We start from the raw sequence: 24,590 nt of genomic DNA on the forward strand, positions 1-24,590 counted from the left end.
CATACTGCTATAGTCTGAGAAATGTTCAATGAAATGAATTTCTTTGTCAAAAAAGCAATCCCTGAAGCCTTCAATGGCTACTGTAGCAGAATGTTATTGAAAGGCCTTGAAGCATTACGAAAGTGTTTGATGCCTCATAAATCTCCTCAATGTTCATCATCTTCAATCTCCCTCCTATTATTATTTGATATGATAAACAGTTATAAAATAGTTTTTCATTCTCTTCATGTTTATTGATAGTAAACTTGATTTTGATGATCAGCTTGATTGTAATGTATTACCATCGATTTTGTGACACACTTTGGTAAGCTACACAAACTGTGAGTGGTTTCACAAAAGTTTAACAAGTGGCAAAGACTGACATAGTGAATGCTTGCTTCCATCTGACTATGGCTTTAAGTGCTATGCCTCTAAAAAGGTGTAGTATACACATGACAAATATTAAAATACCAAGCTATTATATTGTAGATATTAGCACAAAAAGCATGAAAAGTAATATATATGAACGTAACATACACTGACAGAAAAAAAATTGAAACACCAAGAAGGAATTGTACAACATAAATGAAAGTTAGTAGGCATGTTTCTACATCTGGAAGATGGTGTCTATGAAAATTTCACACCAGTTGCGTAAGAGTGTCATTTGTAGCACCACTATGAGGATGAAAATCAGTTTAGCTTTAAATACATGCTGTAATGGTTGTGAGCATTAGTTAGCTTTGATATTGGACATTGTGAGTTCATGTTAGTCAAAAATTCCTTTAAGGCAACAAAGACGCCATTATCGACACCTCACTGAGTTTGAACTAGGTCAAGTAATAGGACTACGAAAAGCTGAGTGTTCCTTCTCGATATTTAAGAAAGACTTGGTGGGAATGTAGTCACTGTATAGGACTGGTGGCGGCAGTGGTCACAAAAATATACAGCAACAAGAAGACCAGGCTCCAGCTGACCACATGGCACTACCGAGAGGGAAGAACATCATATCCAGCAAATGGCTCTGATGCACCATACTGCACTTGTAGCAGCAGTCTGAGCAAAGATGAATCACAGTGATACAAGAAACTGTTAGAAATCAGTTACTTCAAGGACAGCTCTGAGCCAGACGCCCTGTAGTGTGCTCTAACGCGGTTTCGGCGATAGAAAAGCGGTGCAAAATTGGATTGCGAACTTCAGACTTCTCTTACAACAGTGACATACTTGAAACGTTTAGCCAATCCTCTCCTCTGGATATGCAGATGCAGTGATCTTCATAACTTCTTCTCAGAAGAAATAATGCTGATTAGAGGGACCAAAAAATTACTATGTCTTTCACTTGAAATAACTCGGGACTCTCATACTTTCAGTTCAGCTCAAGTGCATTTTCATTTCCACAAGTTTCATATAAGCATACAAACTCTTGCAAGTCAACTACACTGATACACATTAGATACAATTAAATATAATAACAATTGCCTGGTTTTAATGACCAAATAATTTATAGATGTCCCATGCATCTTGCTTTGTTCAGAGCTAAGACATGAAGTAAGATAAAAGTCTATTGTCAGATGTTCGTTCCCCCCCCCCAACAATCACATTCACGAACACAGCAAAGAGCAGCATTTAATTACTCCATGTCCTCTCACACAGCATCTGTGGCTCTTACAGCAAACACTTGTCGGCATCATTCGACTGCCCTGCTTATCGTCTTCTCATTACAAACTTCCAACCTGCACACAAAAACTGGCAGCGCAATAGATACGTTTCTGCTCTCTTACTTACTTTTAAAATATCAGGTGCTCGAATGGTGGAAGGCTGAATGTCTTTAGAATTTACACTGACCCAAACCACTGCCATTTGCGACGCCATATCAAGCGAGAGCTCATTGGACGGTAGGGTGAAGGTCTTTTGTATTTTCTGATGAAAACTGGTTCTGTTCGGTGCCAGTCATCATAGTGTCATGGTTAGGAGGATGCCAGTTGAGGGTCTGTAACAAACCTGTTTGCATTAAGCATTCTGGAAGCTACACCTGTAATTAATGTACCAGCATTTCACATTTGCAATGGCTTATCTTGTGCTTACCCCCCCATGAACCATGGACCTTGCCACTGGCTGGGAGGCTTGCGTGCCTCAGCAATACAGGTAGCCATACCATAGGTGCAACCACAATGGAGGGTATCTGTTTAGAGGCCAGACAAACAAGTGCTTCCTGAAGAGAAGCAGCAGCCTTTTCAGTAGTTGCAGGGGCAACATTTTGGATGATTGACTGATCTGGCATTGTAAAATTAACCAAAACGGCCTCGCTGTGCTGGTACTGTGAATGGCTGAAAGCAAGGGGGAACTACAGCCGTGATTTTCCCCTAGGACATGCAACTTTACTGTATGGTTAAATGATGATGGCATCCTCTTGGGTAAAATATTCCAGAGGTAAAATAGTCCCCCATTCGGATCTCTGGGCGGAGACTACTCACGATGACGTTGTTATGTTGTTATCATGAGAAACAAAACTGGTGTTCTATGGATCAGAGTGTGGAATGTCAGGTCTCTTAATCGGGCAGGTAGGTTAGAAAATTTAAAAAGGGAAATGTATAGGTTAAAGTTAGATATAGTGGGAATTAGTGATGTTTGGTGGCAGGAGGAACAAGACTTCTGGTCAGGTGAATGCAGGGTTATAAATACAAAATCAAATAGGGGTAATGCAGGAATAGGTTTAATAATGACTAAAAAAAATAGGAGCTACTACAAACAGCATATTGAACGCATCATTGTAGCCAAGATAGACACGAAGCCCATGCCTACTACAGTAGTACAAGTTTATATGCCAACTAGCTCTGCAGATGATGAAGAAACTGATGAAATGTATGATGAGATAAAAAAATTATTCAGGTAGTGAAGGGAGATGAAAATTTAATAGTCATGGGTGACTGGAATTCGCCAGTAGGAAAAGGGAGAGAAGGAAACATAGTAGGTGAATATGGATTGGGGGGAAGAAATGAAAGAGGAAGCCACCTTGTAGAATTTTGCGCAGAGCATAACTTAATCATAGCTAACACTTGGTTCAAGAATCATCAAAGAAGGTTGTATACATGGAAGAACCCTGCAGATACTAAAAGGTATCAGATAGATTATATAATAGTAAGACAGAGATTTAGGAACCAGGTTTTAAATTGTAAGACATTTCCAGGGGCAGATGTGGATTCTGACCACAATCTATTGGTTATGAACTGCAGATTGAAACTGAAGAAACTGCAAAAAGGTGGGAATTTAAGGAGTTGGGGCCTGGATAAACTGAAAGAACCAGAGGTTGTAGAGAGTTTCAGGGAGAGCATAAGGGAACAATTGACAGGAATGGGGGAAAGAAATACAGTAGAAGAAGAATGGGTAGCTCTGAGGGATGAAGTAGTGAAGGCAGCAGACGATCAAGTAGGTAAAAAGACGAGGGCTAATAGAAATCCTTGGGTACAGAAGAAATATTGAATTTAATTGATGAAAGGAGAAAATATAAAAATGCAGTAAGTGAAGCAGGCAAAAAGGAATACAAACGTCTCAAAAATGAGATCGACAGGAAGTGCAAAATGGCTAAGCAGGGATGGCTAGAGGACAAATGTAAGGATGTAGATGTTTATCTCACTAGGGGTAAAATAGATACTGCCTATAGGAATATTAAAGAGACCTTTGGAGAAAAGAGAACCACTTGTATGAATATCAAGAGCTCAGATGGAAACCCAGTTCTAAGCAAAGAAGGGAAAGCAGAAAGGTGGAAGGAGTATATAGAGGGTCTATACAAGGGCGATTTACTTGAGGGCAATGTTATAGAAACGGAAGAGGACATAGATGAAGATGAAATGGGAGATATGATACTGCGTGAAGAGTTTGATAGAGCACTGAAAGACCTAAGTCGAAACAAGACCCCGGGAGTAGACAACATTCCATTAGAACTACTGACAGTCTTGGGAGAGCCAGTTCTGACAAAACTCTACCATCTGGTGAGCAAGATGTATGAGACAGGCGAAATACCCTCAGACTCCAAGAAGAATATAATAATTCCAATCCCAAAGAAAGCAGGTGTTGACAGATGTGAAAATTACCGAACTATCAGTTTAATAAGTCACGGATGCAAAATACTAATGCTCAGCGCTGTCCTTTAAATGTCCGCTATTGAATAGTGGCAGAATTGGTGGACGGGCAAATAATGGGACTAAGCAAGACATCTACAGCAGTAGGTGTAAACTACACTCTTACAATTCAACAAGAGATGTAATTGATAGTTTTTATGGATGCAAAGAATCTGACAATGATAGTAACTATCATAGTGGGTTATCAAAATTGTATCAGAAATTATTGCACAAAAACACATCTTTACATATTTGCATATTTACACTCCTGGAAATGGAAAAAAGAACACATTGACACCGGTGTGTCAGACCCACCATACTTGCTCCGGACACTGCGAGAGGGCTGTACAAGCAATGATCACACGCACGGCACAGCGGACACACCAGGAACCGCGGTGTTGGCCGTCGAATGGCGCTAGCTGCGCAGCATTTGTGCACCGCCGCCGTCAGTGTCAGCCAGTTTGCCGTGGCATACGGAGCTCCATCGCAGTCTTTAACACTGGTAGCATGCCGCGACAGCGTGGACGTGAACCGTATGTGCAGTTGATGGACTTTGAGCGAGGGCGTATAGTGGGCATGCGGGAGGCCGGGTGGACGTACCGCCGAATTGCTCAACACGTGGGGCGTGAGGTTTCCACAGTACATCGATGTTGTCGCCAGTGGTCGGCGGAAGGTGCACGTGCCCGTCGACCTGGGACCGGACCGCAGCGACGCACGGATGCACGCCAAGACCGTAGGATCCTACGCAGTACCGTAGGGGACCGCACCGCCACTTCCCAGCAAATTAGGGACACTGTTGCTCCTGGGGTATCGGCGAGGACCATTCGCAACCGTCTCCATGAAGCTGGGCTACGGTCCCGCACACCGTTAGGCCGTCTTCCGCTCACGCCCCAACATCGTGCAGCCCGCCTCCAGTGGTGTCGCGAGAGGCGTGAATGGAGGGACGAATGGAGACGTGTCGTCTTCAGCGATGAGAGTCGCTTCTGCCTTGGTGCCAATGATGGTCGTATGCGTGTTTGGCGCCGTGCAGGTGAGTGCCACAATCAGGACTGCATACGACCGAGGCACACAGGGCCAACACCCGGTATCATGGTGTGGGGAGCGATCTCCTACACTGGCCGTACACTACTGGTGATCGTCGAGGGGACACTGAATAGTGCACGGTACATCCAAACCGTCATCGAACCCATCGTTCTACCATTCCTAGACCGGCAAGGGAACGTGCTGTTCCAACAGGACAATGCACGTCCGCATGTATCCTGTGCCACCCAACGTGCTCTAGAAGGTGTAAGTCAACTACCCTGGCCAGCAAGATCTCCGGATCTGTCCCCCATTGAGCATGTTTGGGACTGGATGAAGCGTCGTCTCACGCGGTCTGCACGTCCAGCACGAACGCTGGTCCAACTGAGGCGCCAGGTGGAAGTGGCATGGCAAGCCGTTCCACAGGACTACATCCAGCATCTCTACAATCGTCTCCATGGGAGAATAGCAGCCTGCATTGCTGCGAAAGGTGGATATACACTGTACTAGTGCCGACATTGTGCATGCTCTGTTGCCTGTGTCTATGTGCCTGTGGTTCCTGTCAGTGTGATCATGTGATGTATCTGACCCCAGGAATGTGTCAATAAAGTTTCCCCTTCCTGGGACAATGAATTCAAGGTGTTCTTATTTCAATTTCCAGGAGTGTATAACAACAGTAAATTTGCAGAGAAACTTTGAAGTCACAAATTAATTTTTGCACTTATAACAGTGTTTGTCTTTGGTTATAATAGAGGGAAATATTCCACGTAGGAAATATATATCTAAAAACAAAGATGATATGACTTACCAAATGAAAGTGCTGGCAGGTCGACAGACACACAAACAAACACAAACATACACACAAAATTCAAGCTTTCACAACAAACTGTTGCCTCATCAGGAAAGAGGGAAGGAGAGGGAAAAGACGAAAGGATGTGGGTTTTAAGGGAGAGGGTAAGGAGTCATTCCAATCCCGGGAGCGGAAAGACTTACCTTAGGGGGAAAAAAGGAAGGGTATATTTATGTCTGCTTGTGTCTGTATATGTGTGGATGGATATCTGTGTGTGTGTGCGAGTGTATACCCGTCCCTTTTTCCCCCTAAGGTAAGTCTTTCCGCTCCCGGGATTGGAATGACTACTTACCCTCTCCCTTAAAACCCACATCCTTTCGTCTTTTCCCTCTCCTTCCCTCTTTCCTAATGAGGCAACAGTTTGTTGCGAAAGCTTGAATTTTGTGTGTATGTTTGTGTTTGTTTGTGTGTCTGTCGACCTGCCAGCACTTTCATTTGGTAAGTCACATCATCTTTGTTTTTAGATATAAGTGTTTGTCTTTGTGTTGACAAGCCTCAGAGTGACACTGGTATTACAGAAAGCACTCCACAAATATTCAGCACAGCATGAGGCAGGCCCATCAGGTAATGACTGCTGTGCATGAATTGGCTTTTCTGTGGAGTGTTGACATGAACACTGTTGAATGTGTATTAATCACTAACAGAAAAAAAAAAATTACCAGGAACAGTTAGCCACAAAGAAACTAGGGCATTCCAGACCAGATCCATTGCCTGAGAAAGCGACAAAATCAAATAAGTGTGACTACAAGTGAACATTTAACAAAGAAGCGTATAATAAGTGTAGGTTGTTCTGTGGGTGCAATGTATGAATGCCTGATTTTCAGCCCAGAAGTTGATTTGGTAACTAATACATGAATTACGGATCTTTTGCTTCTGTCCAAAAAAATAAAGCACAAAAGGTCCCACTTACACAAAAAAACGAAATAGAGAGCAGCAAATGCTTAAACATTATATCGTTCTTGCCATAAACTGAACTTAATTATGTATAAAACAAAATTCCACAAAAACAATTCATCCTTTTTTCAGACAAGTTATGCATATTATTATTGTTGTTGTTGTTTTTGTTGTTGGTGACAGTGGATTAAGTTGTATAAATATGTTGATAAGCATAACTGTTACACAGCAGATGCTATTATTTTCACACTCTCATATTTATCTGAATTTAAAAACTTGTGAACATCTAGAATGTATATCTATGAGCTGCCACTGCTATTGTTTATTACATTTGCTAAGATAGAACAGAGTGTTGGAGAATTTAATCAACAGTAAGTCCATATATTTTTGTTCTGAGATTATGTATCCCATGAAGCTTGCTCAATTTGATACAGTTGAGAGCATGTTTATCTCAGGAATAACTAAATTCTCATGAGATCCAGAGAGCACATCAACTGAGGAAGCTGTTCCATAGTGATATCCTTCTGTCTTTCCATTTCCCCTGAATAATGCAACATTCCAAATGCAACCTTAGTATAATAGATAAGTAATAAACCTATGCATTATCTGTAGATTAACTAACATCATAACTGTGTCTTAAAATTCTATATCGTAATTTTAGGCATTGGCAGGAGAGATAGGCATGGATGCCACATTAGACAATGTGGCATATAGTCTTTTCAATGGCCAGTTACCAAATGTGTGGAGGAAACTCATTCCAGCTACAACAAAGAATCTTGGAGGCTGGATGGATCATTTTGAAAGACGTGTGAAACAATATTTCTACTGGGTACGTGTGAACTTCAGTTTATTTAGTAAATTAAATTTTCTAAAGATTACGTTCAAGATAAACATTGTGATGTGTAATTGTCACCTGAACAAAATCCACAGTCACATATTTAAAAGATGTATATACGTATTTGTGCTCGTGATTTACTGGTTTGTAATTACTTACTCCTGTTCAAGTATTCCTCTTTGGTATTATTTTTTTCAATTCATGCTTCTTTATGTATTTGATTCACAGTACTTGCAAAAATGATTAATTCTGCCTACAGATTAAAACATTATGGCTGGACACCAGCATAGATCAGTAACAGTGATATAGTTGTACCCTGTAAATTACTTAAACAGCCTAGTGCAACACTCCACCTTCAGTTTTAAGAAACTAAATAAGGAATGCACTGAATCATGTTTTAGATTACAAATATAACTTCTCCACTACTTTTATTTCTATTTGCGTAATCAAAGACCTTCAATAAGTTGCAGAAGAATGGAATCAGTGAAATTTTATCATTTACCATATAAGTAAAGTTTTTTTGTACTCAAGCCATGCTTTCACAAGGAAAATTACCAAACAAAAGCATTACATTTTTCTTTCAATACAATTTTGTAACTCTGCATCTCACTTTGGATCAATCAAGTAGTCTGAGAAGCAGCATTGTGGCAGTTAGTGCCCAATCACTTCAGACAGGCTCTTCCACAGAGACTGCCTTGCTCCATCTGCTACTCTTCCTGTTGCAGTATCTGTTTCTTCAATCTTGGTAATTGCTTTTTTAGGTCACAACATATCAGCAAAATTTCATCAGAATTAAAGGTTTTTCCTTTACTTTCTACTTATCAATAATTATCCTGTGTGTGGCTACTTCTCCAGTCTTGCCACACCATTTGATACTGGTAAGATTTCATTAATGGATCACATTTCATGGGTTGCAAAATTATGGAGAACCTTCAGATATCTCAGACAAGGTTAGTTATAATTTATAAATTAGCAAGCAGAGGCAACCACTGCCAGCTATATCTGCACGGTATACCAACAACAAATTATACATGTTGCTAATTTGCTCACACTAATAATTATGGAAATTGCTCTATATGCATATACCTCCTGCAAAACCCTGTGTTGCATGGGTCAGAATATGTGGCATGAGAGAAGGCATGGGTACCTTTCAAGATATGAGAGTATACAGACATATCTATCTCTATAAAGGTATTATGAATGCAGTTACCCTGTTAGTAAGGTTGTTTGGTCATGGCACATGGGTGTGAGTGAGTTTTGTGAGCACAAATCAATGAAATATGGAGCAATAAATACTCTTAGGGAAAGCTAAATCGTATATGACTTACAAACTTTAATGCATATGTGAAAATGTTTTTATTGTTTCTATACACTGATGAGCCAAAACATTATGACTGCCTGCTTAATAGCTTGTTTGCCATCTTTGGAATGAAATACATGACTGATTCTGCATACCAGGAATGTGACAGTTTGTTGGTTGGTTTGTGAAGGTATGTGTGTCTATTGTGTATACACAGGTCATGTAATTCCCGTAGATAATGAATCACTGATCCGTGTGTGCGGTGGTGGTGCCCAATAGTGACCCAGATGGGTTCCATAGGATTTGCAACATGCAAATCTGGTCACCAAGACATCGACGTTGAATTCACGGTAATGCTCCACAAATCACTGTAGCACAGTTCTGGCTCTGTGACATGGACAATTATACTGCTGAAAGATGACTTCACCATCAAGGAAGACATCAAGCATGAAGGGATGCAGGTGGTTGCAGCTGTCAGTGTGTCTTCAATTACTACCACAGGTCCCCTGCATGTGCAAGAAAATGTCTCCCATAGCATAGTGCTGCTCCCACCAGCCTACCTCCATGGCACGCCACACGTTTCAATTTGCCATTCACCTCGATGATGGCATTTGTGGAGAAGACCATCGACCTAGTGTAACAAAAATGTGATTTGCTCATATTTCCATTGATTGACAGTCAAATCCCAGTGGTCCTGTGTGTGCTGCAATCATAATTGACAATGTCATTGGGTCAGCTTGTGAACACATAGAAGTGATCTGCTGTGGAGCTCGATGTTGAACAACATATGATGAATGGTGTGCTCCAAAACAATTGTGCATGCAGCAGCATTGTGCTCTTTTGGCAGAGTGCCACAGATCACCATCTGTCCTATTTTACAGAGCAAACAAGCCCCAAAATCCCATGTCTGTGAATGGATGCCCTACCATTTAGCACATACTCGTAGTTTCATTGTCTTTCTGCCTCTTTCTGTAGATGCTCACAACAGTAGCAGTTGAACATTCAACCACCTTCGTCATTATCAAGATACTTCTTCACTGGCTCTGCGTAATAATAATCTGCTCTTTGTCAAAGTCACTTATCTCATTGTATTTTGCTAGGGTCATTCCCTGCCCATGTCTGCTCTGCTTACATACTTTTGTTACCATGTCATGTGCCTGTAATGCCACTCTAAAGTTCTGATGACTTAAAGTGTGAGAAAGGGTGTGGTTATACTGATTTACTTCCCCAAACCACATTCCACTTCCTCCTCAAAGTGGTGGATCACTGTGTCAAGAAATATGTTGAATTTCATGTTGACATCATTGACTGCGTACATCTCTGTCCACTTTTCTTTACTAAGGAGGGCATTTAGCTTGTTCAAATTATCTTGAGTGAAAAACCTTCGTAAAGTTTTAGGTGGGACTGGGTTTGAGGTATCTTTGCTAACCTTTAGAATGACAGCTAGGTGGTCACTGAATCCTGCATTGTATACTTCTAGTGTTGGGTTAAGTTTATTTCTATTTGCAAAAATTTGATCTAGAGCTGTCTTGGATGTGGGTGTTATTCTAGTGGGCTTGTTTACAAGGCCATGAGGATTATAAGCGTTTGCAATGTTAATCAATGTCTCCCTGTTTCTGTTGTGGGTGAGAAAGTCCATATTAAAGTCACCACATATAATTATGTCCTGTTTCCACTGACTCCTTTCAGATAGAAACAAGTCCATTTGTAACAGAAAATCATTAATACTACTGGAGCAGGGATGGTAAATTGTAGCTACAATTAGATTTAGATCTGTAAGCTGTACGGCTGCACATTCAAAGATCTTGTCTCTTCCTATTTCCTTTGGGGTAGGAAGTGGGCTGTATTCATTGTGTTGTTTTATGAAGATGGCAGCCCCACCATGTCCATCATTTCACCTGAAGTAGTGTTCACATAATTTGAGTCTTGGTCTGTTAAATTAAAATCACTTTGTATGTAACTCTTCTTTTGTTTTTGTCACATAATTCAAACGATGTGTTTATGTAACTTTTTGCAGACATTGTCAGCTATATACTGGAGCTAGCCATGAAGTTTTACTTAACACCTAGAAAAAATCGAACGGGGCAACGAAATTCAGTGATGGTGTTACTCCTCCTGTACATATCCACCTTCCAGTGTGACACTTTTTTTTCTAGTAGTGTATGACTTGGCAGACATTTTGGTTGTATAAGTCTGCATTTCTGAGATAGCCGTAACATTTCTGCTGCTGCCTTCGTTTGATCAGAGTTTTGAACTGAAGTGAACTGTCGTGCATTCCAGTAGGGGCAATCTTTGTCATATTAAAACTATCATGGCAAATGTTGACAACTGATCCACGAGTTATAGTCACTTTTCCACTACTGCCTCGATAATGATGCACTGCTCCTCAACTATGAGAGCCTCCACTTCTCTTGCAATTCCTGCTTCTTGATAGGGAGATGGTTTGAAACTTATCATCATTCAGATTTTTTTCACCACACTGAAAGTGTGTCATATGATGATGCACTGTTGTCATTCACTTCCATTGTTCACTTCAAATATAGAAAGTAAATTACCACACAATACTCCACTTTACGAACAGGTTGCAACTATTTTGTTTTGGCTCCTCTAGCAGTATGCTATGTTCCTGTGGACTGGGAATTTCAGTGTGTACCAGGACTGCAGACATGTACCTGCAAACAAACAAAAATTTGATCATGTAATTTTGAACAGGGCAAAGTACAGTATGGAATAACAATATGAAAAGAATAGACTGCTACTAGCCACATAGAGGATGAAACTTCCTGGCAGATCGAAACTGTGTGCTGGACCGAGATTCGAACTCAGGACCTTTGCCTCTTGTGGACAACTGCTCTACCATCTGAGCTACCCAAGCATGACTCACGACTCATTCTCATAGCTTTAATTCCATCAGTACCTTGTCTCCAATAGGAAGTTTCATGTCAGCAAATTGTGATCACCCATTCTGTTGTGGAAAAATCATGGCCTGCCTAATATAAATATTAAAGTCAAGCATAATTTATATCTCTAAGTCCAAATATAATGATAAATTGTAAGAATGACTAATGAGGTATTTTTTATTATATTTTTGAATATTTGCCAATTTTCATTTTCTACCTGATAACTACTGGCAACCTGTTGAACATTGTCTTACCAGACTACAGAACTACTTTCAAAACTCTAGTCTACATGAAAATTATTTTTACTTCTGGTGGGTATGAACTGCGCCACTTATCCTCAGCTCATTAATTTCTGTAGCTCTAAATACCATTAAGGAGAATATGTGTTAGCATCTAACTATAAGAATCCCTAGATCCTTGAAGAGACTACTGCAAGATGTGCAGTTATCAACTTTACATGCTTCTGTAAAGCAAGCAGGTTTTTGAACATAGCTGTATTCCCTCAGAAGAGTATTCCATAGGACTGTCCTGGGTGAAAGTATGCAAGGTATGAAAGTAAACCTGCATGTATGTCAATACAATGATACGGATTACTAAGTGAAAGCATGCAGGCTAACTTATTTATATCCTGGCACTGCCTCAGTGTATTATCCAACTGGATGATCAAGAATATGCTACATTTAGCCTCATCAAGTTTATGCCAATTGATGTGTATACCATTTATAAGTAATTTTGGTTTGTATGGAATTGCAAAACATGGGTTTTTAACAACAGTATGCAAATGATGCATTGCTACTCACCGTATACAGCAGACACTGAGTTGCAAGCAGGCACAATGAAAAAGACCACTATAATAAAAAGCTCTGGGACAAGGTTCTTCTTCTGAAATAGAAAACTTTCACACATTCACACAAGCACAACTCTCACACATATGGCCACTGTCTCATTAGTGCTGGAACCCAACTGCCAGACTGGCAATACCTGCTACCTGTGGCTATTCATTTGTAGCCTGCCCATTTATATCTTTCCTTAGTAATTGTGAATAGTCTTTGTAGTGTGCAACTACTGCTGGATTTCTACTTGTTCTGATCAACATATACATTTCCCTTTTGCTTTCACAAGGTACTTTAATTACTCTAGTTATCCATTTTTTTTACATGGCTGCTTAATTTCCTTTCTGATTAGTTTATGAGGAAAGCTATTTCCAAACAATGGCATGAATTTATCATGGAATACATTAAATTTTATGTCAACAATTCATTCAGTGTAAATTTTATCTCAGCTTACCACTTGTAAACTTCAAGAAAAACATTTGGTTTTCGCTGAGTAGAATCTATCCTGTAAGACACTACCTTATTTACCGTAACTAACTGTGCATCATGATCAGAGAGAGGATTTGTCACAGTGTATACAGTTATTTTCTTGCCTTGATCTAGAACATTAGCAGTCAAAGTCCTACTAACTTTATCCACATGTTGGAAAGTTAATTACTAGATCAAACTGGAACATCAAAGTAATGTTTCCAGACTATTTTTCCTATCAGAATCCTTTAGAAAATTTGCACTGAAATTTCCACAAACTACTAACAGCTTATTGTTTTCTGGCAGAAATCATAGCAAGGAATCCTGATGCCTCATAAAAAGTTCAAAATTTCCCAGTGGGGGTCTGTATATAGTTACAATTAAAAGGGAACTTTTTTCAGTATTAATTCAGAAGCATGCACTTTTGTGTGCTGATTACTACAAAATCTACTCGTTTAAGTGTTTCTGAATTTGTTCTGCTTTTATATATGCAAAAGCTCCTCCTATTCCCATATTAATTCTGTATGACTAGGCTGCTAGAATGTAATCTTTTATATTTAAGTTCTCCCTAACTTGTAACTATGTGGTGTTCGTAGAGCTACGCTAAAGCAACGTATAGGTACTTATCAAACAAATTATTGTTATTAATATATTACTTATATATTTTATTGTGATGAATAATAAAGTCTTGATCATTTGTATCTCATTAAAGGTGAGAGTAATGGAACGTTGTATTCGTCACAAACTGTGAGCCCCCCCCCCCACCCTTCCACCCCCTCCAGAGTCCAACCATGGATACATGTCAGTTACAGTAAAGAATGAGCAAAAGAAATTTATTATTTTTCAATGTACAAACATTAGTAATATAAAGTGTGGTGCTTGGTGATTAATAGAATGTTTGCTGCATACGTACAACGTTGTATAGATGAATATTTAAATTTCTTACTTACATGATAAACTCTCAGAAATTAATGTATGAATTTTTATATGCAGTAAAAAAAGTGTTCTGCTTAATTATTTTTATTGATAATCAATCAAGTGAGTGTCTGTATTTGATACATATTTAAGCTTAATACGTGACATTGCATTCTTCAGGTTTTATTTTAAATTATAAAATGCAAATCCTACAACTTTTTTTATTAATTCCAGGCAAGTTACAGTGACCTGAAAATAATGTGGCTGTCAGGGCTTCATATACCAGAATCATACCTCACAGCACTGGTGCAGACAACATGCCGCAAGAATCGTTGGCCACTAGACAGATCTGCTTTAGCAACATCAGTATCTGATTATGCTTCAAGGCTGGCTATTAAGCAGATTGAAGATCTCCCAGTAAGTTTATATAAAGTAACATTATTGCTTCAGCTACTTATTAGATACATTTATAAAACTGGGAACCTTCCCCCCACCCCCATTTCCACCTTCATTTAAGTGCAGTAGACTGAATGCCAACACATAGAAGCTGATACAAAAGATTGATTCATCAACCACGTATTCAATTTATATTTGCATAGTACAATATGTAAACATCAACAATGTGCAGCTAGATAATGAAGATAAAAAGACAAGGATTGATTGTCCAAAACCAACATAAAAAGCATATTACGAAAGAAAGGGTTTAATGAGAACAGTTCACTGTGACACACAAAATTATTAACTTGAAATGACTAGATTTACTGTATTGTGTTGTATAACATTTTTGTTGGTCATATTGTCTACAAATCAGTTTATGCATAAGCATCAGACAAGTCAGTTTATACAGTTTAAAATGGTTTCTATGCATACATATGTGAAATTACAAATAATACACTTCGTACATTTAAATATTTATATAATATGCTTCAGACATTTGAATATTCTTCAGTGGAGTAAACCCCATTATGTCATTTATGCCACAAGGGTGTGTTTATCTGGATCATATGTGTGTTTTTGCTCCATCTAGGTTTTTTTTTTTTTTTTTTTGCACTCCTTACCCATTACATTTATTTTACAGAATATAAAGGCCTCCGTAACATAGATATGTGGTAAAGGACGAATGCCAGAGGTCTTAAACAGAGCTTTATGCAAGTCTTAGGTTTGCATCCAAATATGATACAATGTGAGAAAGTTATGAAGTCTGTTTGGCTATCTACTCTGCAGAAACTTGGTAATTGTGTGTGCTTATCAAAATGCTGATTTATCAAGAATTTTATTTTTACTTGGTGGTTTTATAAGGAACATTTCTGACCTGCAATTTAAAATAGAAGTTGCTTTCTTTTTTATATGCCAGTGTTGTTGATGCTGTCATTTTCTTCTGTAGCATTTCTTTAAATTTCATATATTTTTCTTGGTATTGAAAATCAACATTTCATACTCTTTGAAACACATTGATTTTCTGTTTTTAAAGATACTTTAACTTAAATAATTTTCAGTACCTTTCACTTGAGGAAACTTCTATTTTATTACTTAATTTTCACATCAGGAACATGAAGTACAATAGATAGTAGTTCATGACCCCTCAAATGCAGAAAAGCTTACAACTATTCACACAAAATTAGTCGAATTCCAGTTGTGAAGTGTCATGATCTCTCATCAAATAAATCATGTCATTCAACTACATGCATTACTGGAAACCAGCAGCAATATCTTGCACATCTACCAATCACTTCCAGCCAGTACTTTGGAATTAATCTCATACTAAATATAAAATACATCCACATAGATGGTGGATATTATAATTCCATTATCAAAGTTTTTGGTTCTCCTTATTGATGAAAATTTTCAGGAAACTGTTACTGTATGTACTACTATGAAGGAAATCATTATTTCATCATATATTTGATACCTGTGTCATCTCTGATGGCTTCTAATAGCATACATGATGGTTATAATTAAACTTTCATTACTTGAGCCAATGTAGACAGAAAACTATTTACCTTATAGGTACCCAACCTTGCAGAAATAATGTTCAGACTGTGCACTGCAGGGTTTGCATGTTTAGTAGTGTTAGTATCAAGTCTTACTGTTAGGCACCAGTAATGGTACAGAAAAGTAGGCTTGAAACACAGACATGAGCTTTATAGTTGCAGACAGTTAACTTGGGTCTGGACAAGATGAGCAGGGCTTTACACATAAACCTGTTACAGCAAAACAACAGCAGTAGTACTGCCACACCAGGGTTTACAAACATTATTCAGAAGTTCATATTAATTGGCGATTTTGTAACTGGTCCTGGGAGAGGCCAAGAGCCAATTGCAACACAAATAGTTGAAGTTGTTATTGCCATGGCTGAGAATGCTGGACACAATGTGTAATCTTTAAGCAGTGGATGAGCTGTGTCACAACAGCTGAACATTCCATGGTCGACCATTCAAAAAGTGCTGTGAACAGTTGTGAAATGGTATCTGTGGTGCGGTTCCAGGCTATTGTGAAGGCAGACGGTCATCACACTGAGCAATATTTGTAACCTGGAATGTGAACATGGTACGCAATTAACAAATTTCACCTTCTCATGTAGAAATTTAAATGTGTTTCTTTCAATGGTTTATTCCTTAACTTCTCTTCCACATATCCTTACAAATGTTTCCACTAAGTTTCACTGTCCTATGATCACTTGTTTTTCGTGGGGACCCTCTCAAGTTGCAAAAGTTTAGTTATAATGACCCTATATTAGTAACCCTGTCATTTTTCATATTTAATTCTTCATTGCTTGTAACTGTAAATTTGTTTTAACTGATCAGTCATTACAATCACACTTCTGAGTTAATCTAAGCCATTACCAGTTTGTCATAATGACTTCAAATGGTAATCACTTACATTAAATCACAACTGTGATTTGAATGATCATTTATAACTTTCAAACAGTTACTGCATGTCTCTATACACATAGTGCGTGCCCAATTTCTGGAATGATTTTTCACTCTGCAACAGTGTGTGCACTGACTGGAAATTTCTTTGCAGATTAAATCTGTGTGGCAGACTGGGACTCAAACTCAGAACCTTTGCCTTTTGCAGTCAAATACTCTATTGACTAAGCCATCCAGGCATGGTTAATGACTTTCCCTCACAGCTTTACACCTACCAGTACCTCTATGAAGTTTGGAAAGTAGGAGTGAGGTTATTATATATGGAACACAATCAATGCCATTATTCCATTTGATTCTTCCATGTTCATCTGCTGTTTGTTCTTGAAGAATGTACATGAGATGTACATTTTGTTCCTCTCCAAGAACTCCAGGGTGTATTGTTAGTATTTCTGCTTCAAGTACCAGAGGCTAAACAGGCTAGAGAAATGTTGCATTTGAACTTATTCCCTTTCTGTTGTAAGAAAATCACTCATTATTAGCATGTAATGTAATTTATTTTTATTTAACATTTTTATAACCCAACATAGGAATGTTAAGCTACTTCACAAGGATGAGAATATATATGAACATAAATTTGTATTATTTTGAGAATTATCTTTTATTTGTTTTTAAAACCATTCTAATTTTACTATTAATTTATTGTTAATATAACACCTACTCAGGAAAATTCTCCTTGTAGTGTACTTCTTATGATATAATTCTGAACTACCGAGTTTCATCTGTTATCTACACTGTTTTAATTTACAAATCTTTCTGTTCTAGACCCCGTCAAAACTAATTGAATATACTGAAGAATTCATGGGTTATGTCACATTTTGATTTATTTAAATAGTTTGTTAATATAAACCGAAATTATGACAAGGCTGAATTCTTCATTTTATTTAAATATCAAGGTCACCAGTGTCCTCCAAATGTCCAAGTGACCTCATTAAAAACCCTTTGAACTATTCTCATATCCAGTAAAGTGACAGGTTTGCCAGTGAAAGATACAACCGAAATTCACTGTGATTAGAGCTCCTCTCTATACTTGCAGGATAATAGCTGGTTGATAGAGGGTCTTTACCTTGAAGGAGCCCACTGGGATATGAAGAATCGCTGTTTGGCTAGACCTCTACCAAAGGTTCTTGTGGAAGAGCTACCACTGCTGGAAGTTCGTCCTATAGAGCTACATAGACTAAAACAACAGGTAATATTGCCTACATTTATATCCTTTTATTTATTTATAGCCATCTGATGTAATCAGAATGAATTTTGACACTGCAGCAGATAGTGCACCAATTTGAAACCACTGGCAGATCAAAACTGCCTGTCGGACCAGGACTTGAACCTAGGACCTTTGCTGTTTGCAACCAAGAGCTCTACCAGTTGAGCTATGCAGATGCAACTTATGACTCACTCTCACAGCTTTTTTTGCACCAGTACCTTTCCCCTAATTTGTAAACTTCACACATGTGGCCAATCCATTTCTCTGTAATATCTGTTTTTCAGGTGCAATAGCCCTGCAAGGTACACAGGAAAAATTCTATGAAGTTTGAAAGGTAGATGAGAGTTACTGGTGAAACTAAAACTGTGAAGGGAAGTCGTGAGTTGTGCTTAGATAGCTCAGCTGGTAGAGCACTTCTCAACAAAAGGCAAAGGTCCCATCACATGAAATTTTTTACATCTTATTTCTTGTTTCTATTAGAGCCTTTTTCATTGGTAGGAAGATAAAAGAACTATTTTTAACTTGGGCAGTTAACAGTGTGAACTATTTTAACTTTAGTTTTAGTCAGTTACAAGATCCACATATCATAATGTAATTATATTTATATTAAAGAAAACTACTTAAGTTTGCAAAAGTATTTATGCTATTCATTTCACCATTCATGTTTGAATATAGAATAGAAATAGTTTTCACTGGAAAATGTTTTCAATTTGTTTTTAAAAATAAGTTTTCCATTTATCAGGTGACACTGAGGAGTGTATCCTAATCATATGACCTTGTACTTCAATGTGAGCAACATACTACTGCTATGTTTAAAACAAAAGCAACCTCTCATTAGTGCTGTATTCCTACCATCTCCCCTTTCTGTTCCTCCGTTTCTTACCTTTTCCCTTGCCCTCCTCCCTTCTCCTGCTTTCTTCCTTGTTGATATCATCTGCTTGATATGATAAATCTTCAACCTAGTCAATATATCTTTGTGTGGTTGTGTATTCTAAAGAAAAACAAAAACTCATAAGCTGGGCTCCGATGTTCCAGTTTCTGTTCATGTGCGTAACTTCTACTCAACAGCTCAATTATGTAAGCTACGTGACACATCGTTTATCATACACCTTGCCACATGTAACTCCTTAACAAGATTGCAAAGATAAAAATGATTCATAAGTGATTCTAAGAGAAATACATGACCTTACAACTATTGCTGATAATAAATATTTGAAGATCATGAATTTACATACTTCCATAAAACATTTAGAATTGTAGGAAAGAAGATCAAATATGAAGACAATCCTAGAAGTGACATGATAAATAAGCCATATTCTTGGATACAGCATAGCAGGTACTAAACATAATAGTGAAATACAACAATCAATATTTAAACTGGGATGTATAATAACAGATTTAATGTAACTGTTTGTTCAATAACTACTTGATTTTTGCATAAATCAGCATCATACTGTAAAATATAATAATGCTTTGCTGTCTGGTTTTTAGCTCAATCCTGCAGTTTATCAACTGTGTTCCTTTCTCTTTTTGTTTCAGTAGTCACTATCAGTGGGAACTGGAGAAATAAAAAATGGTTAACAATAATTCAAAATATTTAAAGACAGTTTACACAGTATTTTATAACTAAAAATCCTAAATGCAGTAAGGTTACTCTCAGTTAAAAGTAACAGAACACAGATGATACTGTTTTTAAACAGGAATTTTGTAAAAATAACATTTTATTAGTACCATATGGTCAAGTAGTGAATATCTTACATTTCTGAGGCCGATTATAAGTGGTAGATTCTCTTGGTAGTTTCGCCAGCAGTCACATTTTGTGCAATGTTATTGTCTGCTCTGGTAAGTATTGATTTGTATTTTTAAGGGTTTTCTTAAACTGCTGGCACATTAGATGTTGGATAAGTCATTTTATATACAAGGCAGATACAGATAAATGTTAGATGTTAATACATGTAACATATCCTTCTGTATTTATACAACAGCACCAAATTTGGAAATAATATACACACACAATACATTTAGGGATATTACAGCTGCATCGCCAGTAAAGACAGGAAAGGAAACCAGGCTGGAGTATCCAAAAAACCAGAATAACTCCCCCATCACATCCACCCTCTCTATTTATTTATCAAGTTCAGATAGCCATTGTGTGCTGAAGCTACTTGGTCATAAAATGGGTCAGTACATAGTTTACAAAATTATTAGAAAAGTTACTCAAAAAATATAGATTTAGGAAATTTTTTTAAAAAAACTGTGAGAGAGTATACAAATAAATAACACACTACCAAGAAGATTTCTCACTACTGTGCCGAATTCTTGTATAGAACAGAAAGAGAGTGCTACAAGGAAACATTTCAGCTCAGATTTATTTATTTTCTTCAAGCCTATTGAAAATGAAACCAGTCAAATAGTTCACACTTTACTATACAATGCTTAAGAAAGTGTTATTCAGATACAAATCATGAAGTTCACAAACTGACACCACAGAACTGTCTGTTGTCTGTCCATCCTGTTCTCAACTAAGAATATAAGAATATTCATGGTGAGGGCATAGAGTTGCCACAAAATATGGAATCTCATAATAGAGTAGAGGTAAATCATGTAAACAAACCTGTGCATTTCAGAGTTGAAGACCATGGATATTTTTCTTTTTGCAAGACTTCCATGTCAGAAACTATAAGCATTGCATTTTGTTGCAGTTATGCATTAATTTGTTCTCTGACAGTCTGTACCACACGGGTCACCTTTGGTGAGTGATGGATGGTACTTCTGGTACCACTATCTTTTCCCCCTTCCCTATTTCATTCTTGAATGGTGTGTGAGAAGAATGATTGTGTTAAACCTCTGTACTTGCTGTAATACCTCTGGTTTTATCAGTGTTGTTATTTTGGGAAACAGATGTGGGAGGAAGTAATATTCTGGCCAACTCTACCAGAAATGTACTCTCTCAGAATTTCAATATAAACCTCTTTGTGATGTACAGCACCTGTTGAGCATATCTGTAACATACCTGTGCTGACCAAATGATCTCATGAACAAATGAACCACTGTTCATTGGATCTTATCTATCTCTTCTTCTAATCCAAAGTAGTATTGGTCTAAGAATAAAGAGCAATACTCAAGAACTGGTTGAACAATTGTTTTGTAATTGTCTCTTCTTATGTATGAACTACATTTTTCTCAAGATTCTTCTGGCATCTACTTTTCCTACAATTTCTTAAATATAGTTATTCCACTTTAGGTCACTATAGATGATTAGTTTATTGTAGTTATTGTTTCTAGCAATCTATAGCCAATAGTGAAATTGTACAGTAGTGGATTTCTTCTCCTTTTATGTACAGTATGTTACATAGAAGAAAAACCCTCTTGCCAGAGTACAAAAATGGCAACTACTTTGCTCTCTTTTAAGAAATCGACAAAAAGTGGGGAACCAGCTTCCTCAGTCCTCATTCCACCTGTCTCACAAAGTTGTTGGCCTGTGAACAAATTTGTGTTCTTTTAACATGGAACATTCTAAACTCTTTTAACCAGTCTTTCTTTATTGTTAAGCCTCCATATTCAGCATCTCCCTCTCACTGCCAATGCTTGTATATATCTCTTGCCCACTGTCTCCTTTATCTCCCATTGATTTACAGTATATCCCACTGCCACTGTCTCCTCACTCACTCCTTTTGTCTTTCTTCCGCACTGCCACAGTCTCTAAAAAATTATGTAGGGTCCAACTTATCTTTTCCCTTACGTCAATGTGTTACAATTTTGGACCAAAATGCGCCTTCCCCTATACCTTGGTCTGTGGGATGGTGTGACCCACCAAGACTATGTCGGCACCCCCCCCCCCCCCCCTCCCCCTCATCTGTATTTTTCATTTCCACTGTCTGCTCTCTATTTTGCTCCCACTGCTTCTATCTCCATCCATCTCTCTCTCTCTCTCTCTCTCTCTCTCTCTCTCTCTCTCTCTCTCTCTCCCTCCCTCCCTCCCTCTCTTTTACTGCCACTTTATCTCACTGATCATCAACATCTTGTCTCTGTTTGGTTCCTGCATATATTATCTCCGCCCCTCTCTCTTTCCCTTTCACTGATACTTTCTCTCTCCCACGATCACTGTCTCCTTTCTGGCAGCTGGCTCCCCACTTCTCTGCCAGAGTCTTTTAACGAGGAACATATTCATCTTTTTTGTGCTCTGATAGGAGGATTTTTCCTCTGGCTTCTTTCTTCTCCCTGCTACAAGAGGGCGTACTGCTTATATTAAATGATTTCTACAGGTCGAAAATGTTTTGACCATTTAATTATGAAGTTCAATATATTTATTTGCTTTGTCACATACAAACAACACATAAATACACATAATATAAGTTAACATGAAACTGTTCCTCTGCATTTTTTTCCCCCCCTCACCGTTTGCAGTTCATCAAAATTGCCCACCTTATGATCTGTATCTTAAAAGAGTATAAATGTTATTAGAAATATTTTACTGAATTTTCTGTCTTTTCCAGTTTTACATAACTTTTGGTGGCCATTTAAAAGTTCTTTTCAGCACGATAAGAGCATTTTTAGTCAATTCTATGTCACTGCAGTACCATTTTGGGCATATACGTATCGGTGTGAAGTGCCCATTACACAGAGGCAATGCACAATTGATGTGCTTTTCTTGGTGCGGGTTGATTTTAAGTGACAGATACATTGTGAGATGCAAGTCTTTACTCACTCACTGTAATAACAGTTATCTTCTTTTCTGAATCCCTTGTTTGCCATCTTGTTTTCTCTTGATGTTGTGGTCCTGTGATGCATTGCCAAGTATTAGACTGTTGATGTCTTGATGTCTTTTCGATTGAAGAGGGGCAAGAGCTATAAAAGAGCTTCTACCTTTAAACAACTCACTATGAAATGACAAAACACAGTTTCTCTAATTATTCTATATTCAAATAAGTTCTCAACTCACAACAGCTGATCATTAACAAAGCTTTTTAGACAACATGTTCATACATGATGGTTCAATGCTTGACTAAAACCACAAGTTTGTAGTGAAATGAAAATAGTGTAGCTTAGAGTCTATATAACAACATTAATTTTTATTTAGTGCATGACAATAGTCATCATGCCCCTTTCATCTCTGGAGTCTACAGCACCCCCAAAGCATGACTGAAAAGTGCAGGTGACCCCACACTGGCCAGTCCAAATTACACATCTGTCGTCACTTTCTGCGCTGTGCCAGCATTTTTCAACATAAATTCCAGCAAACCCTGACATAGTGGATGCTCTTTACGCTACTATTAACTAATGTCATATTTTTCATACCCACACCTTTCATTGGTCTAGTAAAAGGAAAGTGAGATGTGTTGCTATGCTTTATAGCAACATGTACCACTACACCATAAAGTTTTATTGGTGAAAAAATGCTGGCGAAAAAAAAAAACCAAATTGACTCCTCAGATCAGATGCTTCATGCATATTTTATGTGCATAAATACTGTGACTTCGAATCTCTGAATCTCAGTAATGGATAAAAAGTTTCAAGATTCTCTGAGATCATCATCTTAAGAACATATGATAAAAATTTTGATTTGCCATGAATAGAAGTTACAAATGGTACTTTTCGTAATCAAAAGTCATGAATCTTCACATGTACTTTGAGCCACTTACTATGGTTAGTAATTTACATAATTGTGTCCCATTGTGAGAAAATGGCTAAAAACCAGATTTTACTGTTTTCTGTGTAAGAAAGGTAACTCTGAACCTCTGCATCTCACTAATAGATAATAATATTTTTTTAAAAAAGTCCCTATTCCCCGAGAATATCATCTTACGAACATATGATAAAAATTTCAATGATCTGCCTTGAACAGAAATTATAAAAGTAGTCATCCCCACCCTTGGTACATTTTGTGCCCAAAAATCATAGTTTTTCAGGGTTCTCTTAGGAATCATCCATGAACAAACAGTGCTTTTACAATTGACCTAAGGTCCACCCTAGTCCACACCTAATGCAAAAGAACTTACCAATTTTCTCAATTTGCCTGGGCTGGAGGAAGTGTGTAATGTTTAAATTTTGACCCTGTTGTGTAGGGTAGTTACAGTATTCCTGTTCTCCCAATAGGTATACAAATGGTCACTAGGCCAAGGGCTGTCTAAAACACTTGACCCCTTATCTCTGTGATCAATAGAAACCAATATGACCTTCTGAAAAATCACATTCTTGCATGCCACTTTTTGGAACATGTTGTTATTATGCACTGACCTATATATTTATCTTCAGGGTCAACTGCCAGTCCTTGCACAAATCATGGATCCTCTGTAAGTCTTCGTGCAATTTGCTACCATCGTGTGGCATTTCTAATTTCTTATAAA

At 37.9% G+C, this 24,590-nt stretch overlaps 1 protein-coding gene across 1 annotated transcript in view; it reads left to right on the forward strand.

The window, feature by feature from the left end:
- Positions 1–24,590, forward strand: part of LOC126484896 (dynein axonemal heavy chain 10) — a 1,141,797-nt gene that overhangs the window by 1,095,654 nt on the left and 21,553 nt on the right. Inside the window, exons 66-68 of the mRNA XM_050108495.1 lie at positions 7,520–7,687; positions 14,344–14,526; positions 18,073–18,225. Coding sequence (XP_049964452.1) covers positions 7,520–7,687; positions 14,344–14,526; positions 18,073–18,225 — 504 coding nt within the window. The remainder of the gene's footprint in view (positions 1–7,519; positions 7,688–14,343; positions 14,527–18,072; positions 18,226–24,590) is intronic.

The sequence above is a fragment of the Schistocerca serialis genome, chromosome 6 (genome assembly GCF_023864345.2).
Source record: "Schistocerca serialis cubense isolate TAMUIC-IGC-003099 chromosome 6, iqSchSeri2.2, whole genome shotgun sequence".
NCBI classification, from domain to species: domain Eukaryota; kingdom Metazoa; phylum Arthropoda; class Insecta; order Orthoptera; family Acrididae; genus Schistocerca; species Schistocerca serialis.